Source organism: Anabrus simplex, chromosome 4 (genome assembly GCF_040414725.1).
Source record: "Anabrus simplex isolate iqAnaSimp1 chromosome 4, ASM4041472v1, whole genome shotgun sequence".
Lineage (NCBI taxonomy): Eukaryota > Metazoa > Arthropoda > Insecta > Orthoptera > Tettigoniidae > Anabrus > Anabrus simplex.
The window spans coordinates 73,218,415-73,241,332 of NC_090268.1; the positions used below are offsets into that span (position 1 = coordinate 73,218,415).

The 22,918-nt window shown below is 38.9% G+C and overlaps 1 protein-coding gene across 2 annotated transcripts; it reads right to left on the minus strand.

Annotated features, from left to right (window-relative positions):
- Positions 1–3,572: 3,572 nt before the first annotated feature.
- LOC136872170 (uncharacterized protein C18orf19 homolog A) lies at positions 3,573–18,451 on the minus strand. Of its 2 annotated transcripts, none has more exons than XM_068227170.1 (4): positions 18,111–18,451; positions 17,730–18,003; positions 7,873–8,018; positions 3,573–4,088 (listed from the first exon to the last, which is right to left on the minus strand). In XM_068227170.1, the coding sequence occupies exons 1-4, from the start codon at positions 18,253–18,255 to the stop codon at positions 3,856–3,858; spliced, it is 798 nt and encodes a 265-aa protein (XP_068083271.1). In that variant the 5' UTR covers positions 18,256–18,451; the 3' UTR covers positions 3,573–3,855. The 2 variants fall into 2 exon arrangements, with proteins under 2 accessions (XP_068083271.1, XP_068083270.1); XM_068227169.1 differs by having other exon boundaries at positions 18,096–18,451.
- Between the last annotated feature and the right edge of the window lie 4,467 nt (positions 18,452–22,918).

Below are 22,918 nucleotides of genomic sequence, written 5' to 3' on the forward strand. Positions count from 1 at the left end.
TGGTTACTAGGCAATATAAACACCTTTAAAATGACCCCTGTTAGAAGGTGTTAAAGGAGTTCTTACTTATTTTGCCATCATTTTAGTAACATTTCAAATCGGAAATAGCTGAGCAAACAGATAGGTTCCAAACTTCACAAAGGTATGAACACCTGTGAGCTGGTGATTGCGTACACAGTTAGCTCCTCCAAACACTGCAACACAAGGAATCCATCCATGGAAATGTCATCGCACTAACTGCCTCCGTTCAAAAGTTGCAGCAATTCAAAAGTCAGTGCTATTAGGCCTAAAATTTACAGGTCAAATTTGGGTGGCCATAAAAGGCCAAAAAATCATAACTCATGAACTATTTGAGTTACAGTCTTCAAAATTTCAACCAAGCATAATATTAGAGTACTTTATATCAGTTGTACTTAAAATAAATCATAAGTTTAAAAGTACAGGGACGCTGTTCAAGTCTGAAATATATTGGTGTCCCTAAACGTTTTGGCAACACTGTAGATCAAAGGAAGTTCCTCAAAGAAATATAGGCTGCTTAATTGTATGGAACATTCAACTTCTGAAGCTGGTTGAACAGGGCCCGGGTTTAACTGCAAACCTCTTATAATAAGTAATGTGGTAATGAGTGCCAACGATACAACACTTCCCGGATAACTGCCTTCTGCAGGTCTACATTCCAGCACGCACTCCCAGCCCCCTGCCTGCTTGCCCATGTCCCAATTGCTGTTCGCCAAACTGATAAGGAAATACCCATCGCTGCATAAACACGTCTGCTCCCTTCAACAGTCAACTATATGTATACCTAGGAGAATAATGGACCCTGTTATGGAGGGTAACAGAAGCAGAGGGAGACCAAGATGACAATGTTTAGACTCCGTTTTTAATGATTTAAAAATAAGAGGTATACAACTAAATGAGGCCACAGCACTAGCTGCAAATAGAGGATTGTGGTGACATTTAGTAAATTCACAGAGGCTTGCAGACTGAACGCTGAAAGGCATAACAGTCTATAATGATGATGATGATGATGATGTATGTTTGTATGCTTTTGCTAGTGAAAGTGACAAAGTATTTTTTCATCTTGGATTCTTTAATAATTAGAGTGGTGACAGGTTTGTTTTTAATTTTGTTGATGATCTTGGCAACATAATTTTTGCTACAACCATTGTTAACAGCAATGGTATAAATAATGTTAATTTCACTTCTATAATCATTATCTGAAGAAGGGATGTTGAGGGCTCTGTACATCATGCTATAAAAGGGTTGAGAAGAAAGGAGATTTTTTCTTCATAATTTGCTCTACATCGTACTGACACAGATAAGTCTTATGGCAATAATGGAATAGAAAAGAGCTAGAAGTGGGAAGGAAGTGGCCGAGCCTTAATTAAGATACAGCCCAGCATTTGCTGGTGTAAAGATGGGAAACCATAGGAAACCACCTTCAGGGCAGCCGACAGTGAAGTTTTAGCCCACTATCTCCCGAATGCAAGCTCACAGCTGTGCAACCTTAACTGCACAGCTAACCTGTAAGATGTGTGATCGGCTTTACATTGACAAGGTCAAAGCAGCGAAAGCTAAAGTAGAACAGGAACTCCACCACCGAAAGACCGAAAAGGCATTCAGTGACACATGCACCATCACTATGGATTTGCAAAATGTGTTGCAAATCCCGATGATGATGATGCTTGTTGTTTAAAGGGGCCTAACATCAAGGTCATCGGCCCCTAATGGTACAAAATGAAATAGCAACAAAAAATTCAAAAAATCCACTAACCAAAATAAATAAAAATGTCATGAAAAATTAATGGATGGACATGAACCCAAAAAAACAAAAACAAACAAGAAACAAACAAAAAAAAAACAGTGGATCCGACTCAAGAACAGTCATAAATAATAGTATTACTGACCAAAGGACCACTTATAAAGCACAGTCCTGAATCGATTATGCTTGATGTCTAAAGGGGTCCAAAAACCAGGTCTAAGGCCCCTCAGTATGGTACATGTCGCGAGTAAAGTAGAACCATGATATTTCTCAAGCTGCGGTACTAATCAAAAGTAGCGTAAACTCATGGTGTTCCAAACATTAAGGTACTACTCACAAGTATTGTACGTCGTAAACGTAACGCAGACCTATGGTGTTTCTCACACAATGGCGCCACTCATAGCCAACGCAAACCGATGAGGTTCCTCACCTAGGTGAACTAATCACGGGTGCCGGCATTCCCGTGGTGTTCCTCACATAGTGGGTACTAATCACTGGCAACGCAGACCCACGGTGTTGCTCATATAGTGGTACAACTCACAGGCAACGTCCAGACCCGCGGTGTTGCTCTCATGGGTACGACTCACGAGTACTGGAAAACCACACTGAACCCCGCTTGAGTGCTACGAATCACAAAACTATTCAGTACCTAACAGAATGGTACTACTCGCAAGTAAAAGCGATCCATGGTGTTCCGCGCGTGATGGTACAAATCAAAAGTAGTTTCATGGTTCCAAGACAATCATCCCTTGGTCGCCCCTTTTAGTCGCCTCTTATGACAGGCAGGGGATACCGTGAGTGTATTCTTTGTCGGCGTCCCCCACCCACAGGGGGTGCAAATCCCGAAGTTAACCCACTCTGGTATGTACTACTCTCGGCAATTAGGATGCTATAACTTCAGCATTCACATTTCTGATACATCTGATGCAATAATGCGCCTGTGGCACGAAGGCCAATCTTCACGTGCAAGACCTTCAAGACCATTCTGTGTGTGTATGGTATTTTTTTTGCTAATTGCTTTACATCGCACCGACACAGATAGGTCTTATGGCGACGATGGGATACGAAAGGCATAGGAAGTGGAAGGAAGCGGCTGTGGCCTTAATTAAGGTACAGCCCCGGCATTTGCCTGGTGTGAAAACGGGAAACTACGGAAAACCATCTTCAAGGCTGCCGACAGTGGGGCTCGAACCCACTATCTCCTGATTACTGGATACTGGCCACACTTAAGCGACTGCAGCTGTTGAGCTCGGTCATTCCGTGTTTTAGAAATGGGTGGAAAATTTCTTGACTTTGAAAAGGCAGCGAGCAACACTGGATGTTCTTGAGGAAATCAGGCACTGAAATTAAGCAGCTGGCATTTAGGAGAGAGACTGTAATAACTCACCTGAGGTGTTGTGTGCACCCTCTTCAGACAGGGGGACATCCATTGACGTCACATGGAAGCACCATCGGCATAAGATAGGTGCAAAATGTTTATTACGCGGCCGTCGAATGCAAATCCAGCGTCCGCACGGAATGTGACAAGTGTAGTGTGGGTGTCTGTGTAAACTGCTATTGCCATTCCACACTAGTAAAAAAGGGGAAATAGGTGACTAAGTGAAAAAACTGAAATCTATAGTAATGTTATTCCCATTTCCTGAAGAAAGGAAATGAGCTCAGTAAAACTGAACACAGAAGTGCTACTGTAAAACTTGCAGTAAGCCAAAGCAAGAGTCCTGCTTAAGCGACATTTATTGGCTTACTGTACTAAAGCTTCAGCTTACGCTTGAACTGCGAAACTAGCCTTAAGAGAGTAAGTAACAAACTATACATTTTTCAGAAATGTTTTACTCTTGTGTATAAACAAAGTGAAATAATACAACTGTAACAAAACTTCATTCATCATAGATCAACTAAAAATTATATAATTATTTCATTCCAGTGCACATAAAAAACTTGCATAAAAGTGAATAGCTTATCTATCATACTGTTACATAGGATCAGTGCTGATTTACATCAGTCTTCATTCATTGTGACTTGAAATAATGACAAATATAGTTCTATATACAACCTTTTGATTAGTAATTACATATTATTTCATTTCATCATTATTATTTGTCACTGATATCACTTTTTTTGGCACGTTTTCGATAATCATCCATAAAAGTTTGTCTGCGTTCCTTGAAACGCTCCTTCGTTTGCCTGAATTCCACCGCCAAATTATCACGCCGCTCCATTAAGTTATCCTTCTTCTCTTGATACATCTCTTTCAGTTTTTCTTTAGGGGGAATTGGTTTGATATAGCCATGTCCTTCCAAGTATTTGATTGAAAGAGTTGTGCCACCTATAAAAACAAAGACGTACTTTAGGGGATGCTTAACATTTACTAATGAAGCAAACACAAAATACATAACAAAACTTAAAAGGCTTTGAAGAAACTTCAGTACAGTAATACACCATGATAAGTGGAGATTAAAATATATATTTTGACATCTACTGTATATAAATAAAATGATAATTTTATCTGCAGCCTACACTTCACATTTTTGCCTTTCTTCTTTTTAGCTCAGATTAAGATATACAAAATCTGGAAAGAGTTTCAGTTCAATTTTGATCTGTTTATAAAGATTTCATGAGAAAATGGCTCAACAGAATTTCTCAACACTCAGCATTTAATTTGAGGGAAAGCCAGGCTATGCAGTAAACTATATATTTATCTAATCTGACCCCATGTAGGTTTGCCAAAGCAACAGAGAATAAGTAATAATAGATATTACAAAATAATTACTAGGGTTCATACTAAGTAGTACTAATAAAAAATAACAAATGTCATGAATTTCATAAAAAATAATTTCTGATAAGGCCTACAGAATATTAGGTGTGTGTTGACTGTTTTGTAGAGTGGAGCTGGAGGGAGAGCAATTAGTTGTAGCCCCACCCCATGTGACGTAAACGTGCTTGGGCCTCGCCTCTCGCTGCACAGCCAGCCTTGTGGGGGAGGGCCGGCACCCATTGGCCAGACACCACTACAAGTCCCGTCGTTGGCTGCTAGGTCGCTGAGGCCTCGAGGTGTGAAGAGACAATGCGACCGCAGGCCGAGAGCCTTCCATGAGCTTCAAGAGGCTGATGTATCTCAAACGGACAGCCTCTTATATAAGGCGACAGACAACCACAGGGTCAGTGAGTGGACGCAGTGTGAGCGAAGAGAGCAGTCAGTATATAGGTGCCAGCCTGTTGGAGCTGAGGACTCTTTCCATCGCCTGATGCTGTGTGTGCCTCTTGGGGCCAGTTGCTGTGAGCGAGAGTCGCGTCTCTGTTGCAGCGTGGAATAAAACACTGGGTGCCAACATGGGGCAGCGAGCTGAGTTGTACCGGAGTGTTGACAGCGAGCATCATCCTGAACTGCGAGACTGTTGTGCGTAGGCTGTGAACTGCGGACTGTGACAGCGCTAACTAGTTTGACTGCATGATACTGTAGTGCGAATGACCGGAGTCTGTGTGTACTAATGTAAATAAACAGTGAGAATATGAGAGAGTGTGTACTATGTAATTGTGTGTCATGAGTGTAAGTTGTGAGCTTGCTAATCCTGTGTGTTAATGTGTAGTCTTAATAACCAGATAACACATTTTAGAAGTAAAATGCTACCAGGTGCTGCCCATTTATTTACCCAGCCAACACGTTACAATATTTTATAATTGTGGTCACTACTGCGAAACTCGCAGTTTAAGCCAAAGGGAAAAAACACCTTGCTTAAGTGGCATCCATTGGCTTACTAATGTGTCAGCTTCAGCTTGAACTGTGTAACTAACCCTTAGAGAGTAAGTAAATATACATTTTTCTAATACATAGGATGTTCTCCAGATAAAAAGTCATAATTACCTCCCTTGGGCATAAAAGTCAACCAATCACCTTACGATCTTTGATTAAAATTTATCTGGCTGGCTCATATTTTCTAGCTGAGCGCTTGACTGCTGTGTAGTAATATTAGGGGGAGAACTTTAAACAGATATTTTCATTATTAATTTATTTTTGCAAACTCCCAAATATGTACAAAAATATTAGTTCTATCTAAAACTGTTTACTAAAAATATTGTAAAAATGCAATTTCTGATCTCTTATGTCTCATACATTTTATTGTAAGAGCTAAGATAATGAATTTGGATTTTATTGCTAAATCCATCAAAGCAATAATTGCTTACATGGAAAGATTGCTCAATTCACCATGGTAATGAGTTTATTGGCAATGGTAGTGGTTACTGTGATTGTTTTTATAAGATGAAATTCTGCATGATCAGATCAGGAAGATTACTATCAAAATGAGAAGAAAAAGATGATGGAATGATCACTCTAAGAATGAGGGAGGAAGGAATCATAAAAAGGGGAAAGGAGAAAAGTCCCTAAGTCTCTAATGTCCTAATATTGCCAAGCTGGAAGAAGCCAAAAGTTTACCATCTGAAGGCTAAAATGTAATAATACAGGAGAAAACAGAAGCTTAGGCGGGCCCTTTTGAGCCCCCAGATGATGACTGTCATATGCAAGTATCTTCCAATGTTGAAAGTATTCCAGTATGAAGCAGCCACAACAGTGTATCATGTCTTCAAGTTGATTTCCACAGTGAAATAGATAGTCAAAACCTTGAAATGCATGAGTCGCATTCAGCATTCTGTCTATAATTCCATCTTTTGAATACAGCCTTGTTTCTTGGCATTCCTGTTCTTATCCTATTAAAAGTCTTTCAGATAGGCCAAGGTTGTGAAATATGGGCTAGAGTTCCTTCCGTTGGTCGATTCCAGCTGGACTGTCAACTGTTGCTACCAGTACCAACTCCTAAGAATGCTTGGTGTGGCTGTAGCTGCCTTGACATTATTAATGAAACTTCTCTCTGATCTGAGATGCTGTAGTACTATTTCATGGTCATGGAGAGGATGATGGTTATCCACCTCTCATCCAAGTTTCTCAGTTTCAGCTGCTACTTGCTGTCCAATTTAAGGTGGAACTATGCCACAAATGTTGTATAGCTTTTCACATTAGTTGGGTTGAGGTTGCAAGAAACCATATGGCATGAATTGTTCAAAGTAGTGTCCAATTCCTTGGAATGGGCAGAGCTGACCCACACAAGACAAGCATACTTGGCTGTAGAGAAAGAAAGTCCTACAGCTACAGTTTGAACAATTGCTGGATGTACTCCCCAGCTTGACCCTGTTAGACTATTCCTGGCTTTCACTTCCATACTGACAGAATAGCAATATAAGAGATCAATCAAGCTGAACTCCACAGTACTTGATGACAGAGGTGAACTCACATTGCTTTCCTTAGCAGCAAATGTTAAATTTGTGATTTGCAGCACACTTACACAGACGGAGAAGTGCAACCTGTGTTTTGCTAGCAATGGTGGTGGTGGTGGTGGTGGTGGTGGTGGTGGTGGTTAATGTTTTAAGAGAAAGTTGGCTAAGATAGTTGTCCCTGTAACACTTGGACAATTCACTGAGGCAGTTTTCCTGGTCAACAACAACATTACACCAACCAAATATTTTTATCTCTGGTTCTTCTGCTGCCAGTCACCTCTGCTACATTGCATTACTAATGCAATTGTACAGAAAACTAACTAGTCAATGACAGGCACATCCACCTATGAGAGAGAAATAAGAGGGCAAGAATAGCTTCAAATAGTTCAAATGGTGCAGTATGGTTATATATGATTGGTATAGGAACACAGCACAGGACTCAAACTGACACAGGAGATTCCTGATCTGATACAAAACTCTACGGTTCTTTTTTCTTTACTGTTTGCTCCCTGAGCTCTCGTCGGTCAAATCCTGAGGCTCTCAGTACTTGTGTGTTTTACTAAGCAGTTATTCATGTCAAAGAATAAGAACACACAGAAAATAAAGAATGCAGCACAATGCCATGGGAAGAAGAGTTAGGCTATGGATCTGGCTTGAATTATCTAAGAAAATTAAAATCCTCTACACACCAGTTATAATTGATTTAAACACAGCATACCTTTAGTCAGAGCTTACTAATTTATCTGAAATCTGATAAATTTTTAGCAGTGACTGAAAGTTGTAAGCAAAAGCTACTTTCAAACCCATTATTCTCACACTTTTCTAACAATATGAAAACGTACCTAGTGTTACTGTATAACGAATAGGCGTAGCAATTTTATACAAAGCATACGCTAATGCTATGTATCCAGCTTTGGAATCCTTCAGTGGGTCGATGAATCTTTCACTTACTCCCATGCTTTCAAGCAGTGCCACAACATCCACACCACTAATGAGGAAAGAGGAAATAAATACATTAATTAAAATTAACCAAGCTACAGAAATCTGCTGTTCAGAGTACACCTTAAGGAAGCACATATCATTACTGGAAACAGGCCCTTGGCTTAGATACTGAACTGTTGACTATTCAAGTACCACTATTTACAACCTTCCACTATTCCTATACATGCTTTGAATAATTACATAACCAAATATTTATAAAGACAATTCTTGGAGGTTTTGAAATATTGTATGTCATCAGTGTCATAAACATTTAATGTGATAGCAATTACTCAAGTACAAAATTAAGTAATATATAGAAAGTACAAAATTAGAAGGCATGTCTTTTGTTATGCCATCAAGTTGAGATTTATTTTTTTAAAGTTATAAATTGTATATTCTTTGTCTAACATGTGATCTCTATAACCAATACACCAAGAGCAAACTGGCTACTCATTTTGGGCCACATAGCTGTGATCTTCCATTTGAGACATAGTATGTTCAAATCCTGTAGGCAGTCCTGAATATGGTTTTCAGTGGTCTCTCATTTCCACACCAGGAAAATGCTGGGGTTGTAGATGGCTGCTACCTTCCCAATCCTAGCCTTCTCTCATCCTTGTGTTGCTGAAAACCTATCATCTGTTAGTGCAATGTTAAACCACTAGCTGCCAATAATGATAAAGAACGAAGGTTTCACTGACACATGTTTTAAGTAACAAAGGTGGTAACATCTTACGTACTTGAGAAGGCAACTTATGCATCTAGCAGGGTAGTAAAAAGGGCTCTAATAGCGTATTAGCTATGCTTGCTTTATGCCATGTATGTGATGTAACTAAATCAATGGCAGTAGTATCCACTGGAGCCAACATAAAAAAACCAGTATTTCCTGTAAGGAACTGTTTGGATCAATAGTAGTAGTATCCACTGGAGCTAACCTTAGATGACCAGTATTCTCTGCAAGGAACTGTTTGGTCAATATTTCTGCAAGGACAATAATATGTAACGTTACTGAGAAAGAAAGTTCAGGATAAACATTTTGCATTTAATTTACAAGTATTCATTAAATGCCCATTTTTAGCCCATTCTGAAAGTTATAGGTGCAACAGTAAAAGACACTCAGGCATTCTTTGAAAAATGGAGAACAGCTTCCCATAGGCTCCAACTGTACGAAATTTAATTAAACTGAAAATGATGGACTCTACCAGAATTCAAATGCAAAGTTTACAATGATCAGTGTGTTGTCCATTACACTAATTTTTCTTTTTTAAAGTTTCTTTACATTGCACCAACACAGATAAGTCTTATGGCGATGATGGGATAGGAAAGGGCTAGGAATGGAAAAGAAGCAGACATGGCCTTAATTAAGCTACAGCCCCAGAATTTGAAAATGGTAAACAACGGAAAACCATCTTCTGAGCTACCGACAGAGGGGCTGAAACCCACCATCCCCTGAATGCAAGCTCACAGCTGCACGCTCCGAACTGCACAGCCAACTCGCACACTAAAAATTACCACTTTATTAAGAACACAAGATATTAGGATGTGTAACATGGTGTTAGCAAGTTTATGTATGTTACCTGTAAATTTTTATGATTAAATTCATTTAAGTAGAAAGCCATGCTTTTCAGTGTCGACTCTGTTAATGTAACTTTAAAGTTTTTCAGATTGTCGAATTCTAATGATAACACCTATCACACTATAACAAACCTGTAACAAAAAAAAAAGAAACACCATTAAACAAAGAATGACATGTTTTGTTCTGAATACCAATATAAATGATCCGTTATTGGACGTTATAAATTTTCCAGCTAACTCATTCCTAGTTGCCAGCGTTTCGCCCAAGTGTGCTAAGTTGGGCTCGTCAGTTGGTAAATAACACACCCACCAAGACGCATGGCTAGTGCATATCGTCAAATACTTTAATATGACAATACCGGACAGCTTGGTGCTTTCAGCAAGAAAGTCGATAGTGCTGCTACCTACATGGCTTGGTGTGACCAACTCTTCAATAACATATTGCTATCTGTACGATTCTTGGCGCACTGCCGTGTTGTTTATAATTTATTAGGGTTTGTCACTAAATAATCTTATAATGCAGTTATATTCCAAGAAGTGTTATGCGCTGAACAAATTATCCAGCAAGATAATGGGCATGGGAACTAATAAGGACCGCAAGTATTAAAGAAAGTAATGACCTGGCATCTGTGTTGAGGTTACATTCTATGACCCTTATATTAAGAAAATCAACAAAATCCTCTACTGAAATGTTATTGGGACGTAAAACCAATAATATTAACAAATATGGAACTCTAGTACCAGTATACTCAAACTTGAGGGTCCACAGTGTTAAACAGTACCATACATTTCACAATCGAAAACTTGTGGGCCTGTAGCGTAATGGTTATCGCAGTAGTCTTGAAATTGAAGGCCATGAGTTTCAAATCCAGTCACCCCCCCCCCTTTTTTTTTTTACTGTAAAATAATAATAATTTTCTTTACGTTCCCACTAAATACTTTTACGGTTTTTGGAGAGGCCGAGGTGCCAGAATATAGTCCTGGAGGAATTCTTTTACATGGCAGTAAATTTAACTACACGAGACTGACGTATTTGAGCACCTTCAAATACCGCCAGACTGAGCCAGAATTGAACCTGCCAAATTTGGATCAGAAGGCCATCGCATCAACCGCCTGAGCCACTTAGCCCGGCATAAGAAAATTATTTCAGTGTATTATTGGCATAAGCTTGAGCACAGTCCAACTAATTTAATACGTATGTATAGTAATTCTTCCTGCATAAATTTGTGAAAGATACTTTAGGAAATTCTGAACACTTTTTCTTGTCAGGAACATCGCAGTTCACTCACGTAACCCCGATATGTCTTATACAACGTTGTATATATAATGTATTTCTGTCTTCAGAGGTAAAACAGAAAAATTCAAAATACGGCAAAAGTGAGATAGCAGCATGAGGTGAGTTCCCCTGCAGAGTTCGGGAAGATCGGCCGTACCGAAGAAGAAGAAGTAAAAAAATAATGGATTTAAAGATAAAAAATAATGGACCAAAACACCTGTGCCTTAATTACAGCTTCTCTTTCCCAAAATCTTAATAAATCATTGATGTTGTTAAGTTATCTTGCCCCCTCTGGTGCTTTGGCTGAATGGTTAGCGCTTTGTGCCCCCCCACCCTTTATGATACCTTCTTCTTCGGAGTGTTGGATCTCTTCCACTTCCCTTCTGATTAGTGTTAATAGAGGATGTCTGGCCAGTTGTACTTCCTCTTAAAATAATCACCCCCACGGAATGGTTAGTGTACTGGCCTTCGGTTCAAAGGGCCCTGGTACGATTCCCGGCTGAGTTGGATATTTTAATCGCGTCTGTTAATTCCTGTAGATCGAGGGCTACGTGTTTGTGTTCGTATTTATACACATCTTCAAGTACATACAACACATCATACGATAAACAACCACAGAAACACGCAATAGCGAGTACTGTATATATCTCTCCACATGACTGCTGTTAGGAAAGGCTTCCGACCGGAAAACTAACTAAGTCCATACAAAATCCTGCGCTAGGTAATTGAGAAAAGGCTAAAAAGAAGAGGAGTAGTTGTTAAATATTTCTCCCAGAGGCTGGGTGGATCCTCAAACAAATTCTGCTTTATAATTTTTAAGACATAGTGAAAGGCACGGCTAACATAATGCTCGTTTGAAGGTTTATGAAGGAGGCATTTCATATTTTAAAATTTCATTCTTTACTATTATGATTATTCAATTACTTTAACAAAAATATTTCCAATGAGTGTAGTGCATTCCTCTCAACTGTAGCACAGACAAGTATGCACAGTTCACACCAACACGCTAGAAGTCACCGCCATCGCTGTTCGTACTCCACACTATGCTGCTGAGATAGAGCTGTCCAGTATTGGTGTATTAAAGTATTTGATACCGTGGAGGCCACTGCGTAGGCTACTCGGAGCCACCGGCAGTGCCAATGCACTACGAGAGACTCTGTCTCATTACCAAAAATTGATGCCTGCCTGGCCATCAGATGATGTGGATGTTGATTCCCATAGGGAACCTGAAATATTTGTCCCGAATGAGTAAATTTATAATACCAATATAAATGATCCATTATTGGACATTATAAATTAGCCAGCTAACTCATTCCTAGTTGCCAGCGTTTCGCCCCAGTGTGCTAAGTTGGGCTCATCATTTGGTAAATAGCACACCCACCAAGACGCATGGCTAGTACATACCGCGGAGGCCACCACGTAAGCTACTCGGAGCCACCGGCAGTGCCAATGCACTATGAGAGACTTTGTCTCATTACCAAAAATTGATGCCTGTCTGGCCATCAGATGATATGGGAATCAACATCCATATCCAACCAACCTCTGGTCTGAAGACTTAACAGACAGGCTGGTAATAACAAATGTAGGTTTTGGGCAATTCTCGGTTAGAAAAAGGCCTTGATTATGGTACAGTGCATGGCATTTGTCTGATGTGAAAATGGGAAACCATGGAAAAATATCTTTATGGCTACTGACGGTGGAGTTTAAGCCTACCATCTCCTGAATCCATGCTTACAGAGCTACACATACTTTACTGCAAAGCCAAATCATTCAGTCTGAATTACAGTACATAACTAAGAAATCCATTAAAGTTTGGGGTATAAATAAGGACGGATTGTACGTTTAAACAATTTTTGAAGAGATGATGGTCATTGGAAAAATACCACCTCACGTCAATTCAAGTGACAGGTTTGATGGTGGGAGTGAGAAGCACAAAACTCAGTCTTTTCATATACTTCTGTATCAAGTTGCCTCTGCTGCTCTCAAAGGATCCATGGCCATCATAAAAAATTATTTATATTTTGCCAAATACATATATACTTGACATACATACATTCTTGACAAATCATTTCACAGAACTCTTATTGAAATTTCACAGTATATACAGGCCTAGTACAGGGACATTATTTTTATCTATTCGGGGGATTCTGACTTGCCCAGTCTGCGAGCCTGTCTCCTGCAAAGCACTTTGCGATAATGCAGCCAGCGCATGTTTTTGCACAAGATTTCCTTTACTTAATGCAGGTATTATGTATGTACACACACTCACATAATGAAAATGGCATTGGAACAACACACTGAGCACTAAACATGTGAACACTTGACTAAACTGAACCTAACGCTGATAAAGCTCTCAGCAGACTGCATAGGAGGGAAGCTTGTGACACCGAGAAGCACGTAACGCCAAACTGGTTGTGAGAGACAGGCTCGCAGCGCAGGTGACTGGGCCAGTGACAATCCCCCGAATAGATAAAATAATGTCCCTATATAAGCAGACTGTCAGGGATTAATTTCTTTTGACTGTTCTTTTCTTTGTTGAGTATGCTTTGTCTCTGGCAACCTTTGCTTGAAGAATGCAAAAAATAAAAACTATTTTCAAAATGTAGAAATGTGCTACAACACCTGGTCTATATAATACATAAAATTTAAAAATCAACATTCTGAAAATATTGTCACTATGTGGTATGCAAAAAACACTTTGACCCTTCATCTCCGTCTACAAATTTACCATCCCTGGAGACAAGTACAAAACACTGCATATCAGAGCAAAACATCAATATACCAAGCTGAAGAGCATGTTTCAACTAAAATACTGTACACAAATATATGTGGGAAAGTTTTAATTACAGTAACTTATGTCTTACTAATGTTGCACCTTTAACCCTCAAACTGGCAAATGCCTGATATCAGGGGTTTCATCCGCTCCTCCTGTGGCAGCGCCTGATATCAGGAGGTTTGGACATGAACTTTATTTTAACACATTAATCGAACTAGTAGTAACTGAAAGGTGCTAATTACATGTCAATTGAAAGAAAATTGATTAATCTTTATCAAGAAATACTTTATACATACACATATTGTACTGAATGATATGTAAAATGATATCAAATAAGCTGATAATCTACAGTCTTGCGCTAGCACCAAGGCGATTGCTCGCCAGCGCATGTAGTCGCTAGTTTTCCTTCTGATATCAAACCGAAGTGCTGATGTGCACTCATATAGGTAATCTCCGACAATATAGAAATATATCTTAGTTTATCTGACAGACTGAATTCCCTGGCTGGCGAGATAAATTTAGTGTCGTGCTAGCAAGAAATCTTGTTGATGGTGCCTTGAGTAGGCTAATGGTCTGAGTTGCTGTAAGGAGCCGTAAGGGAAATGAGGGATTCAAACCAATATTAATCCATGAGTATAATACCTAGGGCCTATAGAGGGTTATTCACCTAAGAAGTTACATGGAAATAACTTCTAAACCATTAAAGATATCAGTATTCTGTTTTCATATTCGTTAATGACACCCAGGGGTTGTACAATAATGTGCTACTTATTCTGATGGGGTGATTAATAACCGAGATATTGAAACTAACTACATACAGTTGGCCTAAAAGTTCAACTGCGTACAAGTTCAAATTTGTAACTATTTTCAAAATCGGATAGTTACATTTTGAGATATCAATAAAAATTGCATTTAGGCTTTTGCATGCCGCATCAGACAGCATGCGTTTTGCAAAGGACATATTGGCACACAAGCTGTTTCCTGGCATTGATTCCAGCCACAGAACGGATACCAGGCATGTACTGTAAACTATCGTACCCATAATGTGATGTACCGTAACATACTCTGGGTGTGCAACGTTACTGTATGACTTGCAAACACTAAACGCGGAAGGAAGATTAAAGTTTTCTGTTTTGTTTTAAAATCCACGTGTAACAGATTGCGCTCAGTTTGGCGTCTTTCCCCACGGATGGGAATAGGAAGGATTTGGAAAGGACATCTGAAGTGGCCTATCTCAAAGGTACCAAGTCAAAATAACTATTTTATTCCTTTTAAAAACATCAGCCCTCCCTGTACTGTCATGAGTCAAAGCCTACTAGATACTAGAAGGCCTGGACAGAGAGCCAATTTCTTGCATTAAAAGCGGGGTAATACTTTTTCTCTTTTCCACCGCTAGGTTTGCGTTTATGTTCTGTTGTTTGGCGCGAATTCTATGATTATGTGTGTTACTGCAACATGTTTTATGAGAAGAAATAACATATTAAACTTCGTTTTATAAGGAAAGGCCTTATCTAACATGGAATATAAAGAGTTTTGTCTTTTTTTAATTTATTTGGTCTCACAATTTGCAATATATGGATGGTTGCTGAGATGCACTTAACATTTGTTTAGTTATGTGCTTCCAAATTACTGTGAAGGTGGTGGTGGTGATTATTGTTTTAAGAGGAAGTACAACTAGGCAACCATAACACTAATCAGAGAGAGAAACTAGAAGGGACCAGACACTTCGAAAAAAAGAAAGTATCGGCCAGAGGAAGTCAAGGGCCACAAAGGGCATGAAAATGAAAGACTCCTTAGCCCTCGGAAACCTAATAGCGTCGGGGTCGGCAAAGAACCAGAGTTGACCAAGGAAGGTCGGATAGGATAGATGAAAGTGAGGAGCCTGGCACAAGTAAGTGGAAGAAATACCAGGACTCAGCTAAGGGCCCCGTGGTCGCCAACCCACGATCCAAATTTCAGAGCCCCTGAGTCCAATTGCCGTCAAGTTTCTCTTTCCATTCTGTGGGTTGAGGTGGTTTATTGGTGCGTGCCTAACTGCACATCTGACACAGCGAAGAAATATACACAAATATAAATTTTCATCTTTTTCCTAAAGATCCGAGTTTAGGGGACAAATGGAGGCTTGCTATTTCTCGACAGGGCAGCAGAAAAGGATCTCTTTGGGCTCCTACTGATAACTCCAGAATATGTAGCTTGCACTTTGTCGAATCAGATTACAGAAGTACAGTGAGGGGAATTCTGCTCCCCGACAAAGTGCCGGCGCAAATTCGTCTTCTTCTTAAAAATGTATTAATATTTACAACGCGGGCGTTAGAATATCTTGGAAAATGTAACTTTGATGTAATAGACAAGAAACTTATAAATAAATAAATAAATAAATAAAATAATAAATAATAAATAAAAATGTAACTTTGTCCGAAAGCTGAAATTCCTCACCGCTCCAAAGTTTAAAGAGACGTTTCAGTGCCGCGACCGTGATCAAGCACACATCACATACGTTATACTTACAAACTTTTTCAGGCCTGTTCTTGATACTAATGCAAAGAAAGAGACTAAAGACTGTGATTTATTAAACAAATTCAAGAGCAAGCCTCCGAGCAGAAAAGTGTTGAAATTATAGAAATAGGGAAAATCTTGTGAGTACTTCTATTTAGGCCTATTTCCCTATTCTTTATTCTTGTGTGATAATCAAGTGCTAAATGGAAGAAATATATGAAGTGTAGTGTGTTCTAAGTTGTTTTATATATTTTTATCTGATTCACACTGGGCATAATGATAATAAAATGTATTATTTCGCGTTATTGTATGAATCTTCAATATAAGGATATAAACAGAATATGAGAACAACAGAACATAAACGCGATCCAAGCGGCAATTGGCTGAAGTACTTTGTTCGCCCAGAAATGTGTCGGCTTGTCCAGGCCTTCTATTATAGCGTAGGCAACGCATGAGTTCACCTGTCATACACACTTTACAAACCCATCACATGTGTACGATATACTTACATGGCGGTATTCATTCTGTGGCTGGAAGCGCCGGGCTGAGTGACTCAGACGGTTAAGGCACTGACCTTCTAACCCCAACTTGGCAGGTTCGATCCTGGCTCAGTCCGGTGGTATTTGAAGGTGCTCAAATACGACAGCCACATGTCGGTAGATTTACTGGCACATAAAAGAACTCCTGCGGGACTAAATTCCGGCACCTCGGCGCCTCCGAAGACCGTAAAAGTAGTTAGTGGGACGTAAAGCAAATAACATTATTATTATTATTATTGCGGCTGGAATCACACCCAGGGAACTGCTTGCGCGTCAATATATCCTTGCCCGCCTACACACTGTCTGATGCAGCACGCTAAACCGCGCACGCTGATCCTATTGATATCTCAAAAAGTAACTGTCTGACTTTGAAAATACTTACATATTTGAAATTGTACGGAGTTGAATTTTAGGCCAGCTGTAAGAACTTATGCTGTTCCATTTAAAAATATGGAGTTAGTATCAATATCTCGGTTACGAATAACCCCATGAGAATACATAGCACATAATTTTACAAGCCCCTGGGTATCATTTAAGAATATGAAAACAGAAAATTGATATATTTAATGGTTTAAACGTTATTTCCATGTAACATCTTAGGTGAATAACCCTGTATAAGTTAAATATTTTTATTTGCTATAAAACAATGCTCCTTCTGTATATCTCACTTTTAAATTTTGCCTAAATATAAACATGTTACATACAGTGAAAATTTTGCAAAAGTAAATAATAGTTTCTTGGTCTTCACTATTTTGGAAGATAAATAACTCTTTAGTAGCATCATCTTCCTATTCCTTGTAATTCCTGGATAAAATGAAGTACTGATTTGTGGATACTGTTGAATGACTTTTGGCAGAATTTATTAATCAAGTCTGCAAAGCCGGTAAAATATTCCTGCTACTATAGAATAAATGAATACCAGTTCAAGGGTTAAGAAACTTCCCCTGCATGTACTCTGAACTGTAAAACTAGACAATTATAAACACATGATATTAAGATGGTATGAAACTGGAACTGTACACAGGTATTGAACAGTTAAATGTTGAGATACAACCTTACCTTTTAGCAAGGTAGTAGAAACCTCCAAACCACCCTATTGATGTTACGAGATGGACAGGAACCAAAACATACCAATAGTCTCTGTACATCTGTTTGAATTTCTGCACAAGACCAACCTTTTTAACTTCATTTTGAGGCTGATCACTAACACCACTAACTTTGGCCTTGTCTTCGGGATCTTTCTTGTCATTTATTGAATATCTTCGCACAACTGCTTTATTGGCAACATTATTCTTCCACAAATCTCCAGGACCACCTACCAATGAAAATGTACCTAATGGCACAAGAAAGGACAAATCATTATTATGACCCCACTGTATCTAGTTAACCAAAGATCGTACTGTTCATTACAACAAATAATCAAACCTGAAAGTGTATTACCGTTTTTCGACGAGTTCGATAAAGTTTGGCCGAAATATTTATCTCGGTATGAACAAATGCAGCCGTGTCTGGAAATAGTGCACCACCTCCATAGAGTAGCAGACGGTGGTGCTAACACTCTCGAGCGCAGAATCGTGAAACTCATCACACTTTCGATATTTCATTCGTTTCTTACATACATATGTTCCTCATACCACGGAAAAGATGGAAACATATTGAGCAACATATGAAACTATAAAACCCACAAAACCTACACCTTGTAAATCCACATGCAAAACCAGATAGATAGGGTAAATTGATCGCGAGGACATAACCTAACTCTCTCGCAGTATCAAAGAGATCTATAGTGTTGTTTATGCCTAGCACAGAAAATTCGAACAGAGTAAAATCTCGCGAAGTACCAACAACATCTCCAATAATAACAGAACACAGAACTTCATACAAAAACATTAAGGAACTTCCATGGTTGTGCTCCTCTCCAGCTCTACAGAAGTTGTTTTGTTAAAAATAACGTTTGGAATAAAGTAGGATTTTCAGCCTCTTTGAACATAACACGTTCTTTACATAAGCACTCAGACTCTGCAGAACATATAAAATGCCAGCTAGATTTGAAGTCTTTGGAAAGAAACCAAAATACGATCTCTGATGCCCCGAAGGAAAATGCTAGACTGTGTATTGTACAGTTCAATGAAAATGTACGTTTAAATAGGCTTTTCCTTCAGTTGGTAATTGATGCAGTGCTCTATTTAAGTAAGCAAGAACTAGCTTTTCGTGGTCATAACGAAACATTAAATTCAATAAATCGTGGTAATTTTAAGGAATTGTTAACATTGCTGGTATCAAGGAGCCCTGCAGAAATATAAAGCCAATATTCTAAGATAAAAAGTGGGTTTAGTGGCGAATCAAAGATTATTCAAAATGAGTTAAACGAGTGCATTTCAGAATACATCGATGATTTTGTAAAAGCGGAATTGACGGGTGGTGATTTTTTCCCGTTCAGGTGGACGATACGACAGATATTACACAGATGTCTCAGTGTTCTGTAATTGTGAGGTTTGTTAATGCTGATGGGGCTATAGTGGAACGCTTTTTAGGTTTCCACGATTTAAGTGCTGACAGATCCCCAGATTGCTTTTTTGCTTTATTGGACAAAATTTGGGACCATTCGATTACGAGCACAAATTCGTAGGGCAGTGTTACGATGGTGCTAGCGTGATGTCTGACCATATAGATGGACCCCAGAGAAAGATGAAAGAGAAAGCTCCTCTTTCAGTATCTGTACACTGTTTGGCGCACCGATTAAATTCGGTCTTACAACAGAGTTATAAAACAATACGAAAGTGTCGTATATTTTTTTCATCAATTTATGGAATAAAATCCTTTTTCCATCACTCGGCGAAGAGAACTTACGCCATTTCTGCCGTATCGGGGCCACGCATTCCAACCGTGTCTCCTGTCCACTGGAGCTCGCAAATTTATTGAGTGTAATTGTGGATGACTGGGAAAAGCTGAAATAAGTTTTCGAAAATATAGTTTCCAGTCAACAGTCTGATGACAAATGTATTCTACTTGCCAGAGGCTTTCTTCACGACATGAACAGTTTTGAATTCACTTTTCCGGCCGTAGGGTTTCATGACATTTTTGTTTAAATGATATTCTTTATGATATTTTGCAAAAGAATTCATTGGGTGTGACTATTCTATATAAAAAATAAGAACAACATGCGATCTTCTAAGAAACAAGAGGACCGATGAGCATTTTCTAATTATATTTGAAAAGGCCAGCAAAATGACGGATATGCTCCAAACCCGAGATATACAACCCTTACTCAGGACGAATGTGTTCAGATGTATCGAGTTTTATATTTTGAAATTTTGGATAACATTTTGATGGAAACTGATGAGAGATATCGCGATTGTGAAAAAATTAAATTTGTTTGCTTTGCCGATAACACAAAATTTGAAGAATACAACATGTGCTTTCCTTCTAGCGCTCTTGAAAACGTGCAAAATTTCTTTGGATCTGTGTTTCCCGAAATGTATCGCTTAAGAAACGAACTCTATATTTTGTTTACCGATGAAAAGTACAGACATGTTTCTACTGAGAAGATGTTTCAAATGATGCACGAAGATAAAGACATTTTTACGGACGCTTATAAATTATTCTCCCTTATTCTGTCCATCTCAAATACTACTGCGTCAGTGGAAAGTAGCTTTTCTTGCCTAAAACGTATAAAACGTACCTTAGAAATGTAATTTCAGAGGAGAGGCTTTTTTATTTGGGGAACATTGCTCTTCAGTAAGAACTATTATGAAGACATTACCGACCAGTTTGCAGCTTTAAAGGACCGGAGGATCGACTTGATGTACAAAAAATAGCTGACTTCAATTATTAAGAAAACAATTAATGTAAATATATATTTCATTTACTACCATATTTTTTCGGTTTCTAGCGCCAGTAAACAGCTGTGCGTCGTAAATGAAAACACGATAAAATGTCCAGCTCTTTCCTCCGCCAGTCACAGATATGAGGTACGAGTACAAAACAACCAAAAACAACACGTAATTCCTAAATCTGTCGCTCAAAACTGAACGGGTTATAACTCTTCACCATACTTTACAGCCACGAGCCTCCACTGCTACTTTATGTTCAAGTGGAGAACCTCAACAGTTTGTGATAGTAGGTGATGAAGCTTTCCCACTTAAAACATATCTGCTTCGTCCGTACAGTCGCTATCACCTAGGAGGGGATGAAAACAAACACGTTTTCAATTACAGACTGTCAAAAGCTCGAAGAGTGGTAGAAAATTATTTTGGAATTCTAAGTTCTCGCTGGAGATTATTTCTAATCTTTAGAAATACAACCAAAAACTGTCTATATAGTTGTACTTGCTGCATGTTGTCTTCATAACATGTTGTGCCTAAAAATCCCTTGCCGCATGAACCTGATCAACTGGGCCCGGAAGCTTCCGCTCTGTAACAACTGCAACTGATTCGGAGGAATCATACACAGGAGGCTTTTCAGAGGAGGGAAAATTTATTTCAAAAATTACTTCAACTCGTCGGAAGGCTCTATACCATGGCAATTAGCCTACCAATCGTTCGTCGTGGAAGAATAAATTGAGCGAAAAAGAAAAGGACTGTGCGATAGTGAGTGGATCAAAAAAAAAATTATTCACCGATCACTAAATCAACAGCATAATTTGTATTTGAAATGCCTGTGTTGTTATTGTTTTATTATTGCAGCAATAATCACTAAGTACGAGTGAGGACTGTTTTCACCAAGTGAATGGCTATTAAAATAAGTACATTTACTGTTTTCAGCAACTGAATGGCTATAAAAATTAGTACATTTTAGTGCTCACCTGTGATCTTTAATTCCTTTCCTATATCGTCCCATGCCTTGTGCCGCATTTGATGATTTCTATAGTTAATCGAACCCATATCATACAGATTCTCATGCACCCGCACCAATCCAATTAAAATATCTTCCATATCGCTAAAAGAAACTGCTTCTATTCGCACTTCACGTCACCAGATAAATGTGCTAGAGCAGAAAATTGTGCTCCGCATGAAGAGCACTGTCACCAGATTTTATGTCACAGTGACGTCAGTCGACGTCAACAGCCATGACATGAGTGCAGTGTGATCACTCTACATTACATATGGTGTGGAAAGGGCATAGTACATCTTTCTTGACAGGTTCGATTGCGTCACGATACGTGCGAACTCACGTGAGGTATGACAATAGTGTGTTTTCGCCGTAAGTGTGGTGACTGGGTAATGGCTATTCAGCAGAGCTCAATAAATTAATAATAATAATAATAATAATAATAATAATAATAATAATAATAATAATAATAATAATAATAATAATAATAATAATAACCGAGTTCGATAGCTGCAGTCGCTTAAGTGCGGCCAGTATCCAGTAATCGGGAGATAGTGGGTTCGAGCCCCACTGTCGGCAGCCCTGAAGATGGTTTTCCGTGGTTTCCCATTTTCACACCAGGCAAATGCCGGGGCTGTACCTTAATTAAGGCCACGGCCGCTTCCTTCCACTTCCTAGGCTTTTCTTATCCTATCGTCGCCATAAGACATATCTGTGTCAGTGCGACGTAAAGCAAGTAGCTAAATAATAATAATAATAATAATAATAATAATAATAATAATAATAATAATAATAATAATAATAATAATAATAATAATAATAATAATAATGGTATTGGTAAAGTTCAGTCGGACTTGTATCGGAAGGCCGACAGTCACGTCAAGTCTATGATTACAAGTGCAGTTGGATGTTTTCCGTGGTTTCCCATTTTCATGCCTTTCCTAGCCCATCGTCGAGATAGCTCAAGATGGAAAACAAAAAGAAGTTGTAAAATAGGACCTATCTGTCGGTGCGAAGGGTAAAGCAAATTGTAAGAGAGAAAGATAATGTTTATCAAATCATGGACAAGGACATAGCACATGAAGTGTGGGAGGCGTTAAGGCATAATTCGTAGGTATCATCCACAGATCATCTGTTCAAGTTCTGCATAGATTATTTTGCGTTGGGCTGGACATAAGGAGAGTAGGCCTATGTTTTGATGCATGAGTTAACAGGTGTGTGGATTGAGTTAAACAACAGTCATAAGGCGAAAAAGGAAAAAGTTTAACATGTTTGTCTGCAAGTTTTAATTCATTCAAATTAAATTGAATATTATTAATGTTTATGGTTCATGGTGTGGGTACTGTAGTCACGTCAGCTCGTGAACCATGGGCAACGGCTGAGTGGCCTAGTAAGTGGTCCTGAGAGTTGGGATACCA